We start from the raw sequence: 23,212 nt of genomic DNA, 5'->3' as shown, positions 1-23,212 counted from the left end.
AGGAATCAAGAGTTCAGGAGCATTTAAATCCTAGTCAGATGCTTAGCCACTTCATTGGATTTAATTTACTGTTTCAATTGCTGTGTGGTTATAGAAACTAAGGAGTCTTTTATTGTTCTTTTCAGCTTTATGCTACTACCATGCACTGACCTATATAATGGTATAGACAAGAATAGCAGTTGTGTTTTAAGCTTGAAGAAGTCTCAGATTGACCAAATAACTTCTGATGTGTCTGTATAAATGTGAAGGACTGTATGTGTAAATGTGAAGAACTCAGCACAAACTTATGCCTAGAGCAGTGGTGAGCAACCTGCAGACAATCAGGGTAATCTGGTTGCGGGCTGTGAGACATTTTGCTGGCGTTGACCATCTGCAGGCACGGCCCCCTGCAGCTCCCAGTGGCCGCAGTTCACCGTTCCTGGCCAATGGGAGTTGCGGGAAACGGTATCCAGCACGTCCGTGCATCCCGCCTCTTCCCGCAGCTCCCATTGGCCGGGAACGGTGAACCACTGCCACTGGGATCAGCGGGGGGCCATGCCTGAGGGCGGTCAACATCAGCAAAATATCTCGCGGCCTGCAATCAGATTACCCTAATGGGCCGCATGGTTCCTTGCCGCTGGTCTAGAGAAGTTCTTTGCTACACAGCATCTGGCATCTTTAACTCTGATTTCCAGTAGCACTTTATATGCTCAAAAAGTAGTATTTGAAAAGCATAGACTTCACCATTACTTGTTTTGCAAAATTTGGTGTCTTAGTAAAGTTATTCCCCCTTTTCATGGGGAGCACAACCTTGAAAGCTCAGTCTTTAAACAACACTTTCAGTAGTAGTAGCTGCTACCTAACTGGAGGCTTTTCATTTTTGTTAATGTGATGTTGGATTAAAACATTTTGATAGTGTTCTGTTCAAAGTTCTGTTTAGATGTTAATCTAAACTGAACTTCCTGTCTGACTGGGATATTGACCTAAACGCTAAGGTTCTGTTGTACTGATACATTAAAACCATAGCATGTGGAACTTCCATTACTGTTAGTTTGTTACCCCTGTAAATTTTCTGGGTATCTAATGGAGGAAAAAAAGACAAGGATTTTGTATTTGTATGTAATACACCAGATATATGGTGGTAATCCATGTGATAAAATACAGATGTGATGAACACATTTATTGTGCCTCTAACAGCCTCATTTTTCATCTGCCTACTAAATTGTTTTTCCTGTGATTTACTCTGACATTCCAACCCATTGAGCAATCTTAAATCCTCCCGTCTCTTTTGCAACTACCTGCAAGAGAAGTGGGTTTTTATTCATTCTTTCTTAATTGTGAAACTTTCCCAAGAATGACACGTGGCTTAAGGCCTTGGGGTGTGTTCATTCTTGAGTCAGCAACACATCTTCTAGACCTAAATGTCATGGGATTAAAGACTGATATCTGGAGTCCTCTCACTTCTAGACTACAGTATTATACAGTGGAAGATAGGGTAAAATGTTTTGCTTTTTAGCTCTGAATGGGCCAGAGATGATAGACTGTAAGTTGATTATAGCTACTTTAGTTAATTTTTAGAAGCTTTCTATGGCTCTGTTGGAGCCCTGAGCATTTGGACTGTCGGGAGCTTAAGGAATTTAGCTTTAAGGACAGAAAAGTAGTTCCAATAAATAAAGTTTTAAAAAAATGCATCATGCCTGTTCAGCTTTATCATTAACTTGGAATGACCTGCATAATTCACTGGATGCTTTGCCAGTTGAATAACTTGCTCATCCCAACTCGTACTGATATGTGATATGACATTTTTTAATATCCATTATGATTGAGTGAAGTATAACTCCATGTTATAGGCAGAAAATATTTGCCCCTTCTCTTGCTACATCCGAAATCATTGTGTGAATTTTTATTTTTAGTCCTGATTTTCTTTTAACAGCTCTTTGACAGGTTAAGAGATGAACAGCCTGAATTTAAAGAGAAAATAATAGCAGTTACTAGTGAACTTACGCAGAATGAACTGGACCTTAGTGAGCAGGACAAAGAAAAGCTCATAGACTGCATTAATATTGTATTCCATTGTGCTGCTACAGTCAGATTCAATGAAACACTGAGGTGAGTATAAAGCTTGATATGAAAAAAACTAATGTAATTGAATTATATTAGTGTAGTCCTCAAGGGGACACCAGCTTGAAAATAACATTTATCTGCAAAATTTTATAAACAAAAAAAACCCCTTGTTTTTTCATGAGTTTCACTGCATATAGGGTCAATTTAATTTTTTCCTCTGTATGAGGAAACTCCCCAAGAAGGTTTTAACCCTTAGGATTTAAAGGATAAGTATAAAGGGCCATTGTTGAGGAAAGACAAATATGAAGATTGTGCCAGATCCCAGGCATGGTACAGGCACAAGGTGTACAGAAAGTTAAGTAATGTTGCTGCTTGTACTGATCTTGGCACCTTCATGTGTCTTGTGAGCTCCTGCTGCCATGGCTTCTGATATGAGTCTAGCTGGTGGATAATAAATGGATGTGGATGGGCTAGAGCAAGATTCATCTGGCTCAGCAGTTGAGCTGAACCACCACCCATTTTATGAACCAGATCATAAAAAAATGCACACGTATATGTAATTTGATGGTCAGCCTTTTTGGAAGGTAAGGGTGTATTGAGCACAAAAATGCTCTCATTCTGAAGGTATGGGGATAAAATTCTAGCTCTTGCTTCATCTGACAGAATCTGGGGTCAGAGAATCAAATATATGCTAAGGGTGGGTGCAGGGGAAGAGAAGATATATGTGGTTAGGTGGAAGGAGAAAGTAATGGCAAAGGGGTAGCACTACAGATTAGAGGAAGTGTGGGGAGAAATAAGAGAAATAAAAAGGGGAAGAGTGAGGAAAAAACTACTAGGAAATTTCTAAAGAGATTGAGGGAAAACAGCTACTGAAAGCTTAAGGAAAAGAGACTCTTGTAGAAGAAAAGGACTAACAAAAGCAAAGGAGATAAAGTAAGCTTTGGTATATCCATTTTTCGTAGAAAATTTTTTAATGTTGAAATGTTACAGTACATTTTTGACTTTTGTTGCTATATGAGAAATCTCTTTTCAGGAAGGAGGAGGGAAAGAAATTTGGCTATATAAGAGTGAAAGGTAGGGTTAGGAAACTCTAATTTCCGAGTCCCTGCAAATACTGATCATGGCCCTCTGGGAATGCTACATGATGAAAATGAGCAAACCCCCTTTTTATACTTCCTTTTCACAAATTCTTTTAATTAGGCAGTTCCCTTGTGTCACCAACATAGGAATTAGCTAAAGAGCTAGGTTTACAGAGGCCTTTAGCAGTGAAAAATCCTTCTGGAGTGGGGACATAATGACTCAAGCCTCCTGTAATTTCCACTCTGCTGGCAGGTCTGGAATCTCCTAAAGCAGAACACAAGTGGATGGGGCTGGCTGGGAAGGGCAACTGGAAGTGTGCTGAACTGATATTTCTTTTGGGCAGTCTTCGCTGACAAGTCCTCCTAGGAAGCCCTTGGTCAGAACTTAATTCCCTGCTGTTGAGTCTCTGCCTCATCTCTCTCCTGTACCCAGAGAGTTGACTCAAGATCAAAATTATTCATCTTCTGATCTAAAAAGCAGGCACAGAACATGTTTGGACTTTGTTTCAGAACTTTTTCCATTTCCATAGAAATGCAGGGAATTTTTCATGGATCAATTCTTTTGGTCTTTTGAAAGAGCTGAAGGTTGAAGCCAAAATAGGTTATGAAAAAATGTAATATTTTGTAAAATGATTGTGCTTTTGCTGCAATGGGGTAGGGATTGTTTGAAAAATTGATATGACATTACTGAAAAACTGTCATCTCAGTGTAACTCGACTTACGTTAAAGCAAAAAAAAAAAAAACCCTCAAAAACTTGTATTTGATGTTAATATAGCACTTTATCCCAACAAAATTTTGACAAACTTATAAATAGTCCACCAGTATTACTGAAATGCCACTAGCTCAGGGGAGGAAGGCAACAACCCATAGTAATATAATAGAACTGGAAAGAATAGCTAATTTATGTGAAATTTTATAGGTGAAATTTGTGTGTCCAGAAAGTCACAGCCCAGATACTAGCTAAATTAAAGTTGGGTTCATCCCTAGCCTTTCAGAACGTGTCATGGAAATTTTAATGACAAGAAGCAATCAATACCTTGGTATCTTTGGTTGCCTTCCTTCTATACAAGACCCCCATGATAGCATAATGCCCATCCTTCCCCCAACCGTCCCCCGCCTATCTGGTTATTACCTGAGCACTGACTCAGAAGGGAGAGCATCACCTATTGACTTGCCAACATGAAGTCTTTGGAGACCTCCCATTGAAGTATTGACCAGGGCAGATCTTGCTCAGCTTGACGTGTTAACTGCCTGATGTGGACGGCTCTGTGGGTTTATATATGAATATCTGTTGATACTGGGTTAGACACCTTGCGTGAGGGTCAGAGGTGAAGAAAGCAGGAGAGCCTAGCAATTATAGATTATCATGTAAACATTTTTCACTCCATTGTTTTTAGTTGAGAAGGATTTTATTTTAGGAAAATAAAGAAGTTTCATAACTTGACGAGGGTGTATGCCATGTAAGCAGAGGAATTTGTTTTTAGATGGTACACAGGGATAGAACTAAAAACAGTGGCATGAAATTAGTGAAAACTAGACTGAGTACTAAAAAACTTCCATATTATGGATTCTAAGACTGGAACAGTCTTACAAGGAAAGTGGTGCAAGCCATTACTAGGGACAGCTAAAAATCGACTGGACAAGATGCGGGAAAATGTTATGTCTGCATTGGTTGGGGGATGTGAATAGATGACCACATGAGACTTTTACCTCAATTTATGATTCTCTGACATGCTTACTCTTACTCATCTTCATTTGTTGTTTTCTTCACAGAGATGCTGTTCAGTTAAATGTGATTGCCACACAACAGCTCGTCATCTTGGCCCAGCGAATGAAGAATTTGGAGGTGTTCATGCATGTTTCAACAGCATATGCTTATTGCAATCGAAAGCACATTGAAGAAATCATATATCCACCCCCTGTTGATCCCAAGAAACTGATAGGTTCTTTAGAGTATGTTTTGAATCTTTATAGCTTTTCTTGACTAATCCACACCTACTTGCAGTTCTCTTCTCCAGTACTATTACACATTGATAAAAGGCTTTGAAAAGCATAATATAAAAAAAACTACACACATGGGTGAAGCAATTATCTCCATTTTACAGATGAGGAAACTAAGGTGTAGGAAGGTTGTGACTTATTTTAGATCACTTATTCAAGAATTAGGATAAATGTCTGTTTTTCCATTCAGAGTACTACCTCCTCGAAGCCAAATAATAAATATTCAATATATCAAACTAAACATATAATTAGATGCCAAAAGTTAAAACCTCCTAAAGCACTGGCAACCCTATAAAAAAACCCCTCAAGCAATTCTAATAAAAAGAGTGTCTATTATTTAGCAATTCAGTATAAAGTTAAATGTCTATACTGTAGCATGTAAAAATAAAATCTAGCAAAACTTAAAGTTCAAACCAAACAAATTTTTGTTTTCCTAAAGTATTCTAAAGTTGCATGGTTTTAAACTTCAGTTTCCAATTCACTAAGGCATCGTCTCTTTAAAAGAAATTTGAAGACCAGTGGTTTTATTTTTTTGTTTATCAAATTTGGACTCAAGAATTGAATCTGGATTCAGAACACTGTATTACAATAAAAATAGTCTGTAGAGGCCAACTTTGTTTGCAGTCTGCCTGGCCACGAAGGGTGGTAGTGATGAGCAAGTGTGACTGCAAAGGAAGGGTAACCTCTTGCTCCTTGCATTAGAACCTCTTGATGTCAGAAATAGCCAGAACTAAACTTTGTTCTTCATGAATCCCTTGCTGTTTTTCTGACTCCTCTGAGGGGATATCTCCAGAGCAGCAGACAGAGCCCCCTTCCAACTGTGAAAATACACTATACTTCCTGCCCAACAAACTTCAGTGAATAAAACAAAACTATGAAGGGTAAATTTCCTCTGACTCAGATGTGTGGTATAGTTGTGGCAAATACAGTAAAGTTTGAGTCCTAGCATCAAGTGGGAAAAGCAATAAACAAGCCAAAATTAGCTGCCCATCTGTAAGGTGCACAAAAGATTTCATTTGGCCAACTGTAACTAGTCCTAGGTTCTAGTGGGTTAATCTTCTGAAGCTCCTGCAGAGGATAGACAAAAAGCTTGAGTGAGTTGGAATAAAATGTAAGGTTTAGTAGCCTGGATTTCAGTAGGGAAGAAAAGAGAATCTGATTCTAGTAAAGAGAATAAAGAATACCCATGGATAGTAATTAAAGGGACATCAGTGTAATAAATTTCACAACAGTGTAATTTTTGCAGTAAGTAACCTCAGATTACTGTAACAAATATTGAAGATACATTTGAGTTTTTCTTGACCATTTTCACTGTTTTCTTCTACAATAAATGTAGATCCAAAAAGATTAAGTTGATATCTTTCCTCGAAGTAATTTCAAGTACTGTAACTGCCCTTGACTCCCCTATCAATTTTTGTGGCAATTTTTCTCTTTAAGGTGACTGTCCACATTTATTTTTTTGATTAGGTTCTAATTAATTGGATTTCAACTTGATCTCTTAAATGTAAAGTGGCGGATGATGGTGGGTAGAATATGAGCCTTTCAAAAAGTCTGTCTTTGTTATGGCAGAAGTAATAGAAATAATAAATATAGTGTAGGAAGAAACTTTTTTCACAGAAGGCATTTGCCATTTTTCTTATTTTGGAGCATCAAGAAACACTTGTAGAAATTCTCAGATTTTTTTTTTTTTATTAATCTGAAAGCATGGATTATCTGTGCTGTGAATACTTCATAGACAAAGTTAGGGGTTGGATAGTCTGTTTAGCACTTGATTGAAAGGCCATTGGATCAGAGTTCAGACAAGCATGCACTTAAATGAAGAAATAAGACACTGCTTTCTACTGCAGCTTTGCTGGATTTTGTCCAAGTAACTAGAAGCCTAGGTAATGAAAGATTGTGAATCCTTTTTTGAAGTAAGTTGATTGCATGCATTATTGGGCTAATCTGAAGCTACAGATAAAAGTTCTATGTATTAACCCAATAACATAAGGACAGACCAGGATATGGATAATTTAGTTTTTTCTAGTTGGTAAAGCTAAATTTCTAGCTTCATAACTCAATACACCACTACCTCGATATAACGCAACCTGATATAACACGAATTCGGATATAATGTGGTAAAGCAGTGCTCTCGGGGGGGCGGTGCTGCGCAGTCCGGTGGATCAAAGCAAGTTCAATAAAACACGATTTCACCTATAACGCGGTAAGATTTTTTTTGGCTCCCAAGGAAAGCGTTATATTGAGGTAGAGGTGCATATCTAAATGATCACTGTACTTTCTCTGCACTAAATTCCTCTGTGAAATCAGAGTCTTGAAATGAGCTTAATCCTCACATAAGTTTATAGAAGTTGACTATTTGGGAGCTTCCACCTGGAAGTGTAGAATTACTTTTTTAAATGTTATAACTTCCTATACAGGGAAGAAGGTGTTGGGCTGGTAGGAATCTAGCATGTAACTAATTTAATGTGTGAAAAACTTGGCAAAACTAACAGCTGGTTGAGTGGGGAAAGACCCTTTTCTATAACTGATAAGGGTCTTGTGTAAAGCAACATATGTCGTGGCATCACAAGTAGCTGCATAATTAGTATTAACAACAGTTGTCAAGATGTTGTATAAATCTTTCTTCCTGAAGACCCAAACCATGGGTGTTTAATGCCCAGGTAGAATAGGTAAGACCTCAGTGTTAGGTTACCATGAAAAAGTCCTCTATAGAACACATTTTAATGATACTCCATTATCTATCTTAAAGAATTAAGGGCTGAATTGAATTTCACAGAATTTGAACCTGTTTCCAGAAGCCTAGATATTTCAAAGCTGGTGCTTAGATTTCATGAATAAATATATGTATCTAAAGTAAAAAGAAGGCAGCATTAGAATATGAGACTGAATTGAGAGATGAAATGTATTTCTGGTTCTGCTGCTGCTTTGTGTGACCATGACCATGTATGTTAGCCTTTCAATGCCTCAGTTTCCCCAGCTATATTCTGGTCATGATACTACATTGGTGAGGTAGGTATTATGATGCTTGGCCTTGTGTAGAATGCTTTGAAATGCTCAGATGAGAGATGCTGTACAAGCATGGTGGGGAAAAAAGGTATTAAAAATTTACTTTTTTCCTTTTTAAAAATAAACATTTAATTTTTAATTTGAAATTATTACCGCAGATGTTAAAGCCTAATTTGTTACATTTTTAAAATCACAAATCTAAAAAAGAAAAATTAAGCAGTACAATGTTTGCTACTGACCCTGTAAAGAAAGTCATACTGCTGAACTGGTGATAGTCACTCGACACCTGAAATCACAGTTAATTAAAATACTAAACCTGTTTTTTACAGTAGTATTCTCTTCTGCAAGGGCGGAGAGAATATTTTCTTCATTTCAGTTTATGCAACTAGTTCAGTTTCATGACCAATTGATTCAAAATTAAGAAATGGATTGATTGGGAATCAAAAAAGGTAGGAAAGCTTTTTTTTCCTCTTCCAGTCTGTACATAAAATGAAAGTTATGAAAGGAAGAGATCTCCTAGTGCCAAAGTGTTTCTAATCACCTCAAGAATCAATTCAATTTACTAACTACAGATCATCTTTTCTTTTTTTAATGATCAGTTTTAAATGCAAAACATGTTTTAATAAACTTCATTCTTGGGTATCCAGTGCATTTGATGTTGTTTATTTAATAAATAATTTTAAAATGTTATTTGTGCATTTTAATTGAATTTTACTTTCTATCCAAATGGAGTTTGACACAAGTCAGGAGTTCATTTAAAAAAATAGAGTAAATAGAAAATGGTGAATGATGCATTTCTTAATTTTTACTTTATTTTATCATGTTAAGACAGACTAAATGTATGTTAAACTATACAGTTGCTTAAAATATGGAGTTAAATATAATGTATCCTCCTGGTAATCAAAAAGTAACAAATTTTTTATAAAGGCTATCGTTAATTGCAAATCTCATTTTAATGGTTATCAACCAGGAAACTAAACATTCTGTTAAGGTAAATAACTAAAAATTCAAGTGCAAAACAAGATTAAAATCAATTTAAATCAAGGTTTCCTACTTAATGATTTAAACCATAATTAAAATTGGTGACTTAAAGGATTTAAAATTAAAGTGATTTCACCCTGTGTACAAATGCATGTCCAAATGAATACTGTGTTTATTTGGTACTTGTTCTAATAAATAACTTCCTTCATTTTTAATGTTAGTGTTAGGTAATCTTGTTGCCATGAGTCATTCTGTATAAAGGGGAGTTACTCCCATGTTCCTCAAACTGGTACTCAGAAGCTTAGAGATAAGTACTTCTCAGAATGACAACTATTTAAATGTGGAAGTAACTCAGCAACCTCTTGATGTGTTAGATGTTGGGACTATGTAAATAAAAACACTTTGTGTGAAATACAGTAGAAATTGCTTATTCAAAGCATAAGAAGTCAAAGCATTGCATGGCATGGAAGGAAGGAGAATGCATGTTATTTTTCAGATGAAGTGTCTGTTATGTCGCAAGATAAATTTAGGAACAAACTGCCACAAAAAAATAGTTCCACACTGCAGTGAAGTGTGGATGTTACATTCCACCAGCTGCCACAACCCCTAGTTTGGTTGGAACCTAACAACTTTATGATACTAAGCCAGCACAAGTGTCACACAATCTCTGGCCTTTTTTGATGTGTGACTCTCTTCTGGAAAATATCTGGAATACTCACATCAAATGGATTAGATCAGATTATCATTTTGGCTTTATAGCACATGCATATGTGCTCCTCAGATAATGTTAGAGTATAATCAACTGGAACTATAGATAGGTATGTTAGAGAATAATTTATCCCTTTATTTGTTTGGCACCCAGAACAAGATACTTAGTTAACAGCACATTTACAAATCTATAGCTACTATGGGACTTGTATATTGGTTGAAAATTAATCGTTTTTCAGAAATGCAGAGCTAGAAACCAATTCCTTTACTGTTACTTGAGTATTGTTGGTAGAGGAGGACTCAGTGTAATTTCTGCTGGTCTGCTACTGCATATAAACACTGTCTGAAAACCTGGACAATTGTCTGCAGAATTCAGCTGAAGGACAAACTTGGGGATGTGGAGAAAAGCACTGGGGGTGTTGGAAAAAGGGAAAAGGATATGGGGTCATTTGACTGACTGGCAGTGCAACATGCCCTCCTATGTGTGCACACTGCAAATGTGCTCTAGTGGATGTGGGTCAAAGTGAGTAGCTTTTTGAAGGCTGCTTGAATGTACAGCAGGCACTAATGTGGGTACAGGAGTAGTTAATGTAAATTGGGCTGCAAGTGAAGGCAGCAACCAGGGAACCTGCAGCACTCAGTGACTCTACAAGAACACAACCGCCTCACTGAGGCAGTCCTGGTTCAAACTGTGTGCGCCCTACTAGTGAGTGGGAAACAGAAACAGGGCCACAAAACAACATAGGAAAAGGTATAAAAGTTGGTTCTAAAAAAAAAAACAAACCAAAAACCTAAATAGGTGCTAAACAAATACAATGGACAGAAAATGGACCAAAAAACATTGGCAGCAATTGTTCTGTGACATGGTGCAGAGAAACATCCATTCAAAAGATCTGTAAGCAGGGGATGGGCTGTGAACCACCTGTTATCAAGCCTGTGCTACCATAATTTCCCTTAGAAATGTTACTTGTGGTTTTCTCTCCAAGTCCCTCCCCTGAAGGAAGGGTGGTATCACATTTTTGCAGTATGCTATTAAAGTGCAAGGATCTTCAGGACTAGGTTAAGTTTGAAAAACAGGGGAGGCATTCAGATGAAGTAAAGGGTTAGAAAATAAGGATGAAATTCACCCGATGCGTGTGCAGCTCTCATTAAATATATTAGGGTTTGCATGTGTACATGGCAAGGCAGAATTTGGGCCCAAGTGTGGCGGGATTGCTACCTTTTCAGTGCTCTCTGCAAAGATGAGCTGGAGAGCACTGCATATGAAAGCATGATAAGGGATTTTTATGGGCTAAACTAAGTTGTAGTTTACTGTAACTTTCTGCCCCGCAACCTGAAAAACATTTAAAATGCACCAAATTAGGTTCCCTTTAGATTCCTTTACTTTTTTAACTCTCTGTAGATCCAGGCCTACCTACCAAAGTGTGAATTACATACACCCTTGCGTATCATATCTGGATTTGATTCACTAAATGTAAAGAGACCTAAATTGTAACTAACACCTAGGAGCCAGAAGAGAAGGGTAAAGCAAGAGGAGTGTGTACAGAAAAGGCCTTAAACATCTTTTTTTTTCCCCCCGTAATCTAAAAAGTGTTCAATGTTTTAAGTGCTGTTTAAAATGTGCTGTGGCCTTTTTTATACAGTGGTCCCTTCTCTGGCTCAAAATTTATGAAAAACCTGGTATAAACAGTTTTTAATACCTTTTTAAAACATGATAGCTGGTTATGGTCTCCCCTGATTTTGCCAATACTAACTGATTTTTAAAGGTATTAAAACTTGTTTTTAATAGATACTAATATATTCAGCAAGTCTAGACAAGATGTAAGAAGTGGTCTATTTCAGTTTTCATCTTCTAGATGTTTAGTATGTAACTTACACCATTTTAGGCTCCCTTGTAAGGTGATCTAAGTAGGTGTAAGCAATCTTTCACGCACACAATTGCACCGGCTTAACTAAAGGTGTGACTTTTTAAATTTTTTAAAAATTGATTTAATTTAAACTGGTAATACTTCTATGCTCAGACAAGCCTTCATTACACACCAACTAACATGATGTTTCTCAGTTTGAGCCTATGCTTACAGGAGGGTTTTTCACCTTGCTCACTGTTAGTTTTTCCAAATATGTTTAACATCATCTTGGAAGAGCCAAGAAAATTGGGAAATGACTTAACATATATAGCTGACATGTAGCAGAAAATGTAAACATTAAATGAAAAGAGGGTAGGCAGAAAAGTGGCAATATAAAATCTTGAAGCTGGTAGTCTCATCATTAGCCATAACTGATAGACCAAGTCCACTAATTGTGTATCAAATATGCACTCTATCCCCTCATACTTTTTTAAAATATGGTATGAATTAACGCACTACAGAAAAATGGGGGAGAATGAATTGTGAATTGATACGTATTAAAATGTTTTGCTTTTATTTTAAACCAAATTTGCAAGAAATTCTGGGATTTTACTGGATATTACTTTATTTTGTCCTATCAATTTTTGTGTTTCATTTGAATTATAAACTTCTGGAAATGTGGTGGTGTGCAGTACGTTCAGTTGTGGGTTTTCTTGTGCAGTGATCTGTTGCTTTTGACAAATCTTGTATTGATCAGAGATCAATTGTATCCATTTTCTTTTTATATTGCTATTTCATAAAAATTCCTGTAAATTCTTTCTCCTTCAAAAATAATCCTTCAGATTTTTAACTCAATTCATAAAATAAACTTTAATTTCTAGAGCACATTGCAATATTTCTAAACATAATGGGGTTGGTCTGTGTAAGGAAACTTTAACCAGAATTACTAAATAAGCTACACCAGTGCAAGCCCTTATTTTTAGATACACTTGCAGGTTTAAATTATGCTTGTACCCATGTTGCTTTGGGATAAGTGATTTAAAAAAAAAATCTGTTAAGTGTAGTGGGTTTTAAATCAATTTAGCCATATTGGTGCAAGATTTCTAATATAGACCAGCCCTTAGTCTCCTGAAATTGACATCAAACTCTTCTTTCAGTACAGTTCTTCCACACTTTACTCCCCTCCAGTCTGAGAGCTGTTTATTAAACAGTGAGCATTAAGGGCTAAATACTGGTAGTGTTCAACTGTTATTTTTTGCTTCTAATGAGATCAGGCTTTGGCTTCTAAATAAAGGAAACTGTTTCTCATAAGTGAAATCTGAGGGAGTTGTACAGATTGCAGAAGTGAGCTTGGTGTAAATTATCTGCAGAACGCCACTATTGTACAACCTACATGTATGTGCTTGCATACCAGTGTCAAAAGTTCGGATTTATCTGAGGACTGATTTTTCAAAGGTGCTATGCTTGTTAGCTTTAGTGCAAATTGGTGCTCAGCATCTCTGAAAATCAGGCTATTGGGTTTTAAAATTCATTGATGATCTGGTATTGGACACTAGGGCCATTACAGTGCTTTGAAGTGGCAGTATTAAATTACTTCCAAAGCTTTTCCTAATGCAACTTGTAAAACTTGCCAATAAACACTACAGCAAAATTCCTTGCCTTGCTGTGTTTATGCCATTCTTTGTCTACATTGAAGCTGTAAAGTTCAGCAGAAGCAATTTCTTATGATTGTTGCTTTGAAATAAATGAGGCAGTCATAAACATTTTTCTTGATAAGTTTTGTTTTTAATTTCTCTGCTTTTCTTTCAGACTTATGCACTCCTTTAAGTGAATTGTACAGTAATTAAATCTTTGTCCTTTTGATTCTTTAGGTGGATGGATGATGGTCTGGTGAAGGACATTACTCCAAAACTGATAGGAGACAGGCCTAATACTTACACATATACAAAAGCCTTAGCAGAATATGTTGTGCAGCAGGAAGGTGCAAAATTAAACATAGCCATTATACGTCCGTCAATTGTTGGTGCCAGCTGGAAGGAGCCTTTCCCTGTAAGTCTTTTTGCGCCTCCCTCATTGAATATTCTACAATTGATGTTTCTTGACCTGTAACCTATGCATGCATCCTTGATAGCCTGTATTGCTAGGGATCTAGTTCAGAAGTCCATAGAAATCCAAATTGAAACTTAGTCACTTGTGGATACCAAACTGAGCTACAAATCTGCCTCATTTGGTTGACAGCTTTCTGTGTGTAGTTTTTGTGTAAGAAACCCATAGATTTAAAGGATAAATTACTCTGACCTCTGGATTGTATCAGCCTATCAAGTGAATTAAGAAGTATTTGTTAAAACACAGGAAGAGTATATTTAGTTCGAACTATTGGAGTGAATATGATGCTATCCTAAAGTGATATTTTTCACTATATACACACATATTTTACACACTTAACTGTTCATCCAAAACTTTTTCTGATAAGGAGACTAAATAGTGTAGCCTTGAGGAAAGTAGTTTTGACTTCAGTGAGCTGCTGTGTATCTATAAAGAACTGAAGTTTCTCTCATCAGTTAGTTCCCATGACTTCTAAGTGAATAAAACAGATGCAAGACTAAAGCCTTGATCTTTTATTTTTTTTTTCTTTGCCACATTTGTGCTTCCTGATCCTGGAGATGCCTTTACGGACCCATTTCCCCTTCAACTTGCAACAGAAACTGGGGATTAACGGAGCACAGCGATGCCCTGGAGCACCCCCTGTTTGTAGCCACTCTACATGACAGCCATAGGAAAGGGAGTGTTTTAGATGTTGCTTTAGCAGCTGAATGCTATCTGAAGTTTCTCCCAATCTGGGCTAGTCCTCTTGTGACTAGTTTTGGGGCTGTTTTCCTAATTCAGGAGAAAATCTGGGCCAAGATGAGTTGCTTTCTCAAGCTCTTACAGATCACCAAAATCAGAATTGTCCTTTCTTTTGGTACTGAATGTAGGCATTAAAAATTGAGAGACTCCTACTCTAGAAAATGGCAGGAAATCTAATAAGGGACAGCAAAATTGTTTATCTACTTCTCTGGGTCACTAGAAGTAGCTCAGGTCAAAGTATGTCTTGACTTCATAGCTGCTGTTAGGAAACTTCCTTCAAACTATAAATGTGTTTTACAAAATTATTTTAATCCCACCATTTATTTGATAAGAAATGAATACACAGTAGCTCATTTTGAGGAGCTAGTTAAATTGTGAGTGGTTCTTCTGCTGGAGTTGTAGTAGCTGTTTAATTAAATGCTCTGTCACAGGTACGCAAACTGAAAGCACCTTTTATATTTGAAACAAAAGTAGGAGTGGGGAAGTAAAATGTTGTCTCCTTAAATTGTAACGGTAAATGTTTGTCAAATGCAAACTATATGTTGAACTCAGTAAACTTCTACTGAAATTGCTTTGTGGCTTTTTTTTTTTTTTTTACACAATAGGGATGGATTGATAACTTTAATGGACCCAGTGGTCTTTTTATTGCGGTAAGTAAACATTTTAATACAACTGTCTATGAAAGGAAACGCATTACTTGAAATGTTTTATTGGTGTGTCTTCTGTTTTTGTTATTTAAGGCAGGAAAAGGAATTCTTCGAACAATGAGAGCCTCCAACAGTGCAGTTGCAGATCTTGTTCCAGTAGATGTAGTTGTCAACACAACACTGGCTGCAGCTTGGTATTCTGGAGTTAATAGGTATAGCAGGTGACAATGCAGTTCATTTTTAATTAGCCCCAAAAGTGGTTGTGTGATGTTTCTATAAACCTAACCATCTATTAACTGCTAGTCTGTAGTTTGCTTTTCCCACACTATTATGGAATTTAGGATTCACCATATTAGCCCATTAAGCCAATGGCCAGTATCTGATAATGTATTTAGTTAGTTGTGCAATAATATAGATGAGGGGGAAATTCCTTCCTGATCCTTATGCTGTCAGTTTAAATTATGAATATTAGAGTTGAAACTTAAATATTTGTTTCATGAGAGAGAGAGAGAGAGAGAGAGAGAGAGATTATTATGATAACTGTTTGGGAAGAAAAATGCTTGAAGTACGGAGATAAAATTAAGGTGATTAGATTGGTCTCCCACTTTATCCAAACTCCAGAATTCAGGGGACGAGCGATTTGGATAAATAGTTCTGGTTTGGGCTACTGTGTACCAAATTTTAATTTATTTTTAATTATATGTGATGCTTTTTTCAGACCAAGAAACATCATGGTGTACAATTGCACAACAGGTGGCACCAATCCTTTCCACTGGGGCGAAGTTGGTATGCTGTGTTCTTTCTATGTTCTCTGTAAATTTCAATAGAAAATTTTTTATTGAATAATAAAAGGCCCAAAATGTGGCCATTATCTAATGTATATTTCTATAAAGCCCTTGTATCAACTTTAGTAACTTGAGAGCACTGATTTTAAAATGTTAGCATTTTTATAATCAGAAATTCAGCTGTCATACCTCTCAACTTTGCAATGTGTTCCATCACTTTTTAATTTTATCCTCTGTTCCCTGTTTCTTCCCCCTCCATTCACTGTTTATTTTCCTGGTAGTAGCTCTTCCCAGTCCCACCTTCAGCTAAAATGTGGAAGTCCTACAGCTTTCCTAATAGTTCCAACAACCTAATCTGCCTGCAGTTCGTGGATAGAGTGAGTAAAGCACTGATCACAGGGAGCAGTAGAGACCCCGTGATGTTGGCAAGGTATTCACTGCTGGGTTTAGCGGCAGTCTTGCTAAACGCATCTAGAACTTCTTGTTCTGTTTGTACAGTGCCTACCACAGTGGGATCCTGGTCCATGACTTGTAAGCACTATGGTAATACAAGTAACAAATAATAATAGAACAATAGTCCAAAAGTGAGATGGATTTTGCACAGAGCAGCACGCTTGAGAGGTATGATGGCAACTTTGCTTTTGAGTAGTCAGATTGATGTAGTTATTGTTTTTACCTTTAGGTAGTTCCATGAGGTATCAAATACAGAAAAATAATCCTTAAATTTGGCCACCTATTTTCAACTCTTAACATACTTTGAATTAGTATAATCTGTTTCTAATGTTAAAATATTGCAGACATGTAATGTTTTCTTCCTTGTATGAAAATGTAAGATTTCTAACATTTTAATGCATATGTTCTCTTATCTTTATGATCAGAAGTTTTAATAGGTTTATTTGGAATATATTTGTTCCAAATATTTATATATCATTTCAGACTGCCCTGTAGCTAGTTTAAAAGTAGTTCCAAGGATTTTCTCTGTACTAATTTTTTTCTTATTTTTACACACACACACACACACACACACACACACACACACACTTCAACCATTTAATCTTCCAAGCAAATTGGTTGGAGCACTACTGGTTTTTAGTTAAATCACAATTTCTTCTTTGAGAGATGTCCCTGTGGGTGCTCCACTCCCGGTGTTGGTGCGTCCCTGCGCCTTTGCTCGGAGATTTTTGTCGCAGTACTTGTACCAGCCACGCATGTGCAGAACCTGCCCCCCGCTCTGAGTCTAGCTTAATAGTACGCATGCACGGCCGGTCTCCTTAGTTCCTTCTCTACTGTCCCCGGCCTGAGACGGAGCTCAGCAGACTCGTTAAGAACTTCTTTCCTCTTGTTACAATTACCCTTCTATTTAGTTAGTTGTTAATTAGTTGTTAGTCATAGTTAGTTACCATTTCTATCTCTTTTTCTTCATTCCTGTCAGCCGCAGCTGGTTCGGACATGCCTGGCTCCACAGGCTTTAAGCGCTGCTCTAGCTGCAAGGAGCCGATCCCTCTATCAGATGGCCACTCACAATGTATAAAATGTTTGGGGGAGACCCACATCCCCCAAAGATGTGCCCACTGCAGGCTACTTAGCTCCAGGGCACGGAAGGACAGGGAGCCTAGACTGAAACGGCTCCTCCTTCAGAAGTCCCTAGTGTCAGCTTCAGACCCAGGTGCTGATTCCGGCTCAGCTGTCCGCCACAGGCCCCCCGCCTCAAAGAAGCACAAAAAAACTTCAAAAAAAGGGCACCTTTTGTCACCAAAGAAAACCATGAGACCCAAGATTTCTCCAGGCAGATCTACAGCCTCCCTCCCTGTGCTTCCCCGCTTGAGCACATTTGACGAGCCGGGCTCCTCCGGCACCGTGCAAAAACCGCCTGAGGCTGCGGCGGCGGCGTGAAGCTCCGGTGCCAAGGCTTCAGGCTTCCAGCTGCCTGCCTCTCTTCTGGCACCATTCGGCACTGCGATGGATGCGGTGCAGACGTTCCACGACATGCCTGACCCCCTAGAACTTCAAGCCATACACAATGCGTGCCGTCACTTCCTCCCACTAATCGGGAATCAACATGTACGCATAATGACAGACAACACTGCCTGCATGTTGTATGTAAACAGGCAGAGAGGAGCTCGCTCCCACTCGCTTTGCACAGAGGCTATGACGCTCTGGAATTGGTGCGAACAACATCTGGATATCAGCTGCCTATCTTCCTGGAGTGATGAACACCACAGCGGACGAATTAAGCAAACGCTTTCCCTGGGATCATGAATGGGAGATAAACGAGAGAACCATTCACAACACATTCCGCATTTGGGGTCACCCAACCATAGACCTTTTTGCAACTGCGAAAAACACGAAATGTCCCGACTTTTGCTCCAGAGCGGGACTGGGCAAACATTCCCTGGGAGACGCATACATGATCCCATGGCACCGGAACTTACTCTGTGCTTTTCCCCTGATACCGGTTCTCAGGGTCCTGATAAAAAATACGAACAGACCATGCCACGGTGATCCTGCTTGCCCCGTCGTGACCCAGACAACCATGGTTTCCGTTCCTCACCAGAATGTCTATTCGACCACCAATTTCGTTGCCCCTCATCCCGAACCTCCTATCACAGCAACACGGCCGATTTCTCCACCCCAACCTGTCCATGCTTCACCTCAAAGCCTGGTTCCTACATGGTTCTCCCAAAACGAACTAGATTGCTCTGAACAAGTTCAAAGAGTGCTCCTACATAGCAGAACACAATCTACTCGCACCACCTATCTACGAAAGTGGAAACGTTTCAACATTGGTGTTCAGCTAAACAACTTTTTCCCACGTCGTTACCTCTCCCGCTCATACTTGACTACCTATTGGACCTTAAGCAATCTGGCCTTTCAGCTCCATCAGTGTCCATTTAGCTGCTATTACAACCTTTCATGATAGAATTGATGATACCTCTGTTTTTGCTCATCCAATCACCAAGCATTTCCTCAAGGGACTCCAAGCCCTATACCCAGACATTAAACCACCTACCCCTCCGTGGGACCTTCATTTGGTACTATCTTGCCTAACTCAACAACCATTTGAGCCCCTAGCCACTTTTATACCTTTCGATGAAAACAGCATTTTTAGTGGCAATTACCTCCGCCAGATGGGCAGGAGAAAGAGCAGCTCTTATGGCAGACCCACCGTATACGCTATTTTTCAAGGACAAGGTTCCCCTTAGATTACATCCCAAATTTCTTCCAAAGGTGCATTCCTCATTCCACATTACTGAGCCGATACACCTACCAACCTTCTTTCCGAAACCACATGCAAACTCGTTCGAAGCCACAGTGCATACATTAGATGTACGCAGGGCCTTGTCCTTCTATTTGGATAGAACCAAGCCTTTTAGAAATTCTTCTAGACCTTTTGTCTCCATCGTGGAGCGTTCCAAAGGGACTCCTATTTCTACCCAGAGACTTTCAAACTGAATTTCTCAGTGCATCCAGTTGTGCTATCAGATGAAGAAGGTTACACCCCCAGCTGGCATCAGAATTCACTCCACTAGATCTCTGGCTGCCTCTGTGGCTTTCTTACGCAAAGTTCCCCTGGCTGACATCTGTAAAGCAGCCAGTTGGTCCTCTGAACACACATTTGTTAAGCACTATGCCCTTACTCAGGGCCCTCTCTCTGATACACGATTGGGCAGAGCTGTACTATCTACTGCATTCCTATCAGATCCGAAGTCCCTACCTCCTTGAGACACACTGCTTTTAAGTCACCTGGAGTGGAGCACCCACAGGGACATCTCTCTCGAAGAAGAGGAGGTTACTCACCCTGTGCAGTAACTGACGTTCTTCGAGATGAGTGTCCCTGTGGGTGCTCACTACCAACCCTCCTCCCCTCTACTTCGGAGTTGGGGTAGCCTCCGTTGTAGAGAAGGAACTGAGGAGATCAGCCGCGCACGTATACTATTAAGCTAGACTCAGAGTGGGGGGCAGGCTCTGCGCATGCATGGCCGGTACGAGTACTGCTACAAAAATCTCCGAGCAAAGGCGCAGGGATGGACCAACACCTGGAGTGGAGCACCCACAGGGACACTCATCTCGAAGAACGTCAGTTACTGCACAGGGCGAGTAACTTCCTCTTACTTTGTGGTAAGAACACATTTTCTCCAAGAAACCAATGTGAAAAATATGGGAGATGTTTAGAAATCTGAAGTAAATGTGCATGTAATTACTTAAGGGCCCAATCCTGCATGTCTTTTACAGCTGAAGTTCCTGTTGACCTCAGTGAATGTTGGATGTGCAAGAAATGCAGAATAAAACAATAATACAAGTTTTTTCTTTAAATGTTTAGGAAGTGAATCATTTGTTAAGTCTTTTAAAATGCAGATCAAATGTTTAGAAATGCCTATGATATGATTAAAAGGAAAATTAAAATGTGTACTATAACAGATTAGGATTATTGCTAAATAGCATGCAAAGCTATTTTATTTAAATTATTTACAACCAGAAGATTGAATAGTGTTTTTTTCCCCCTTAAGTAGGAAAGAGGAACAGAAAGAGAGAAGCTACAGTGAAGTACAGTATTAAAAACAAACAATAGAATTGTGGGTGTATGGAGTACCTCTTGGGACAAAGAGTGACAGTCCAATAGCAATTCAAGTTGAACAGTTGCATAATTTTGTTTTAGTTGATTGGGGGCGGTGGGGGTTGGCAGAAATGTTAGGAAAGTTTTATATTTGAAGTAACATTAATAAGAGTAAGTATTGTACTGTAATGTACTTTGAAAACCATTAAATTTTACATGGTTACTATCAAACCTATTACACAACTTTTCTTCCTCAGAATACCATGTAATTTCCACTTTCAAGAGGAATCCTCTCGAACAGGCCTTCAGACGGCCCAATGTAAATCTAACCTCCAATCACCTTTTATATCATTACTGGATTGCTGTAAGCCATAAGGCCCCAGCATTCCTGTATGATATCTACCTCAGGATTACAGGAAGAAGCCCAAGGTAATGGTGACTAGCTCTGTCTTACCTGTTCCTCTGATGTTTAAACAAACCCATGTTTACATGAAAATGCATATTAATATTGAATTATTTTCCAGATTTTGCTTATTTATTAAGGTTGTCATCTCTAAATAAGAGGAGATCCTTGAATTCAAGACTTTTTCACTCCCTGCCAGTAATGAGAATGCATTGTCTGTGTATTTTATTTTGTTCTGGGATCTGAATAATCATTGTGATGTCAGGATAACTTGAATTCAAGACCTAACTACAGGCTCTCTCGGAATAATAAATATTCAAAATACTTTGATCCTTATTTTTCCTACAGAGTATTACCTAAATATGAGTTTCAAGATGAATCCTTTAGAACAAGCACTAAGGCGCCCCAATGTTAATATCCATTCCAACTCCCTTTTGCATCAGTATTGGACTGCGGTCAGCCATATACTACCTGCATTATTGCACGATGTTGTTCTCAGGTTGACAGGTCAGAAACCGTGGTAAGGAGGACAGTGCTAAAAGGTGGTGGAAGCTTGTAGAGATGATAATCGCATGAGCTTTCCCTTAGATCTACTAATATAAGCAATAACAATCAACAGGCTGGGTATTCTGAGAGGATTAATGACTGTCTGGGAAGAGTTGACTTTGAGCTGTGCCTCAGGCTGGTAACACTAGACAGTCACTAAGCCCTAAGAAATGTCCTGCTCTGAGGTTGCTATTGCTATTATAAACTGAATGTGGAGAGAGAAATTCCACAAATATGGCACACAATTTTTATATTTTGTTGTGGATGATGCAGTTTCATTTCCTATATGCAGGACAATTACTTGTATTGTCTCAACATTCCATTCAGTTTATAATATTTAATTTCTTTATCGGGCTAACTTTTTTGAAGTGGGAAAATGGTATAATTTTTAGCTAAATAATAAATAAAAACTATATTATACAGAGTGAGGTCTAACTACTACTTCCTTTCTATTGTTCCAAACTTCAAAAGCAGTACAATCCTCTAGACTTCTCTGCTGTATTTATATGGCAAGCCTGTTTTTGGAAATATTTATTTTCCAACTACATTGCCATCATAGTGGAGAGTTGAAATAGTGTATATAATAAATGACAATCATTCACTATCCCAGAATCTAGATCTTATTATGGGGGAAACAAATATTTGTCATCAGTACATTTTAAAAATTGACTCTTAATGGGCCAGTAGGAATATTTTAAGATTTATTTAACATATGCCAGACCTGCTTGACCGTGGAATTGTCTTAATAAAAGGTATCGGCAAAAGATGAAGAGAACACTCCCTTTTGCACATATCAACATGCAGTAACATTTCTTAGATGGTCAGATGTTCGGAGCAAGAGCCATCTCTTTTTTGTTTGTACAAGGCATAACACAGTGGGGCTCTAGCCTCTACGTGCTATCGGAGGACAAATAATAATTTCTTATAGTAATTAATGATGTATACATTTAATAACTTTCCACTCCATCTGGCTAGCCTTTGGCTTTCATTACTAGATGGCACAAGTTAGAGCAGCCCAGAGTCTTCCAATCATGCTGAAATCTGTACAGTCAAACTGACATCAATATTGTTCTCTCTGTAACTCCTTCACAATAGTGTTTTGTTTGTCATTGTCTTTTGCATGATATTTCTATGCTGTGTCTTGGAGTGTTAACACACTTAAAATGATTTTCAGAAGTGTGTGTTCAACTGTGGTATCTAATATGCAAATAATGACATACTATACATGGGAAATCCACTATAATTTTTATTCCGCAATGCTTTGTCATGTAATTGATGTATGATACTGCCAAAGGAAAAGGGAAATCTTAACAGAAGTAGAACAACTTTTTTGAGGTTACTTGTACAGTTCAGACAAGTTGTATGACATTCCCTACAAACTGGTCATCAAAGTAACAGCAGGAGCTTTGTGTTCACAGAATTTTCTTTCCATTTTCTTAGTCGTGCTTTACATGATCAAATCATGTTTTCTGACATGCTTCATTTAATCATGTCAGCACTTTAAACATTTTTATTCTTGAGGTGTCTTTTTTTTTTTTTTTTTTTTTTTGGTTTATCAGAATTTCTGCATCTGGAGGAAACGTTAGAAAAATTAAAAGCAATTTAAAACTGTTAGGTTAACCTAGGTTACAGTGTCATACAAAAACTTCAGGAAGGAGTAGGGATGGTGGAGAGGTTTAACACTTGCCCCAAATTTTGTGCAAACAGTATTACTGAAGGCTTTGTATCTATAGGTCTATAAAATCATGACTGGTGTGAGAAAG

General features: G+C 38.2%; 1 protein-coding gene across 3 annotated transcripts in view; it reads left to right on the top strand.

Moving 5' to 3' along the window:
- Nucleotides 1-23,212, top strand: part of FAR1 (fatty acyl-CoA reductase 1) — a 79,879-nt gene that overhangs the window by 37,238 nt on the left and 19,429 nt on the right. For 2 of the 3 annotated variants that reach the window (XM_034769961.1, XM_034769963.1), the window contains exons 3-9: nt 1,913-2,088; nt 4,897-5,076; nt 13,538-13,715; nt 15,119-15,163; nt 15,254-15,381; nt 15,879-15,946; nt 20,758-20,929. In XM_034769961.1, coding sequence (XP_034625852.1) covers nt 1,913-2,088; nt 4,897-5,076; nt 13,538-13,715; nt 15,119-15,163; nt 15,254-15,381; nt 15,879-15,946; nt 20,758-20,929 — 947 coding nt within the window. The remainder of the gene's footprint in view (nt 1-1,912; nt 2,089-4,896; nt 5,077-13,537; nt 13,716-15,118; nt 15,164-15,253; nt 15,382-15,878; nt 15,947-20,757; nt 20,930-23,212) is intronic. The other variant, XM_034769962.1, reaches the window with a different exon arrangement.

Source organism: Trachemys scripta, chromosome 4 (genome assembly GCF_013100865.1).
Source record: "Trachemys scripta elegans isolate TJP31775 chromosome 4, CAS_Tse_1.0, whole genome shotgun sequence".
NCBI lineage: Eukaryota > Metazoa > Chordata > Testudines > Emydidae > Trachemys > Trachemys scripta.
The sequence above is the reverse complement of the archived record's forward strand: the minus strand, read 5'-3'. Positions and strand labels throughout refer to the sequence as shown.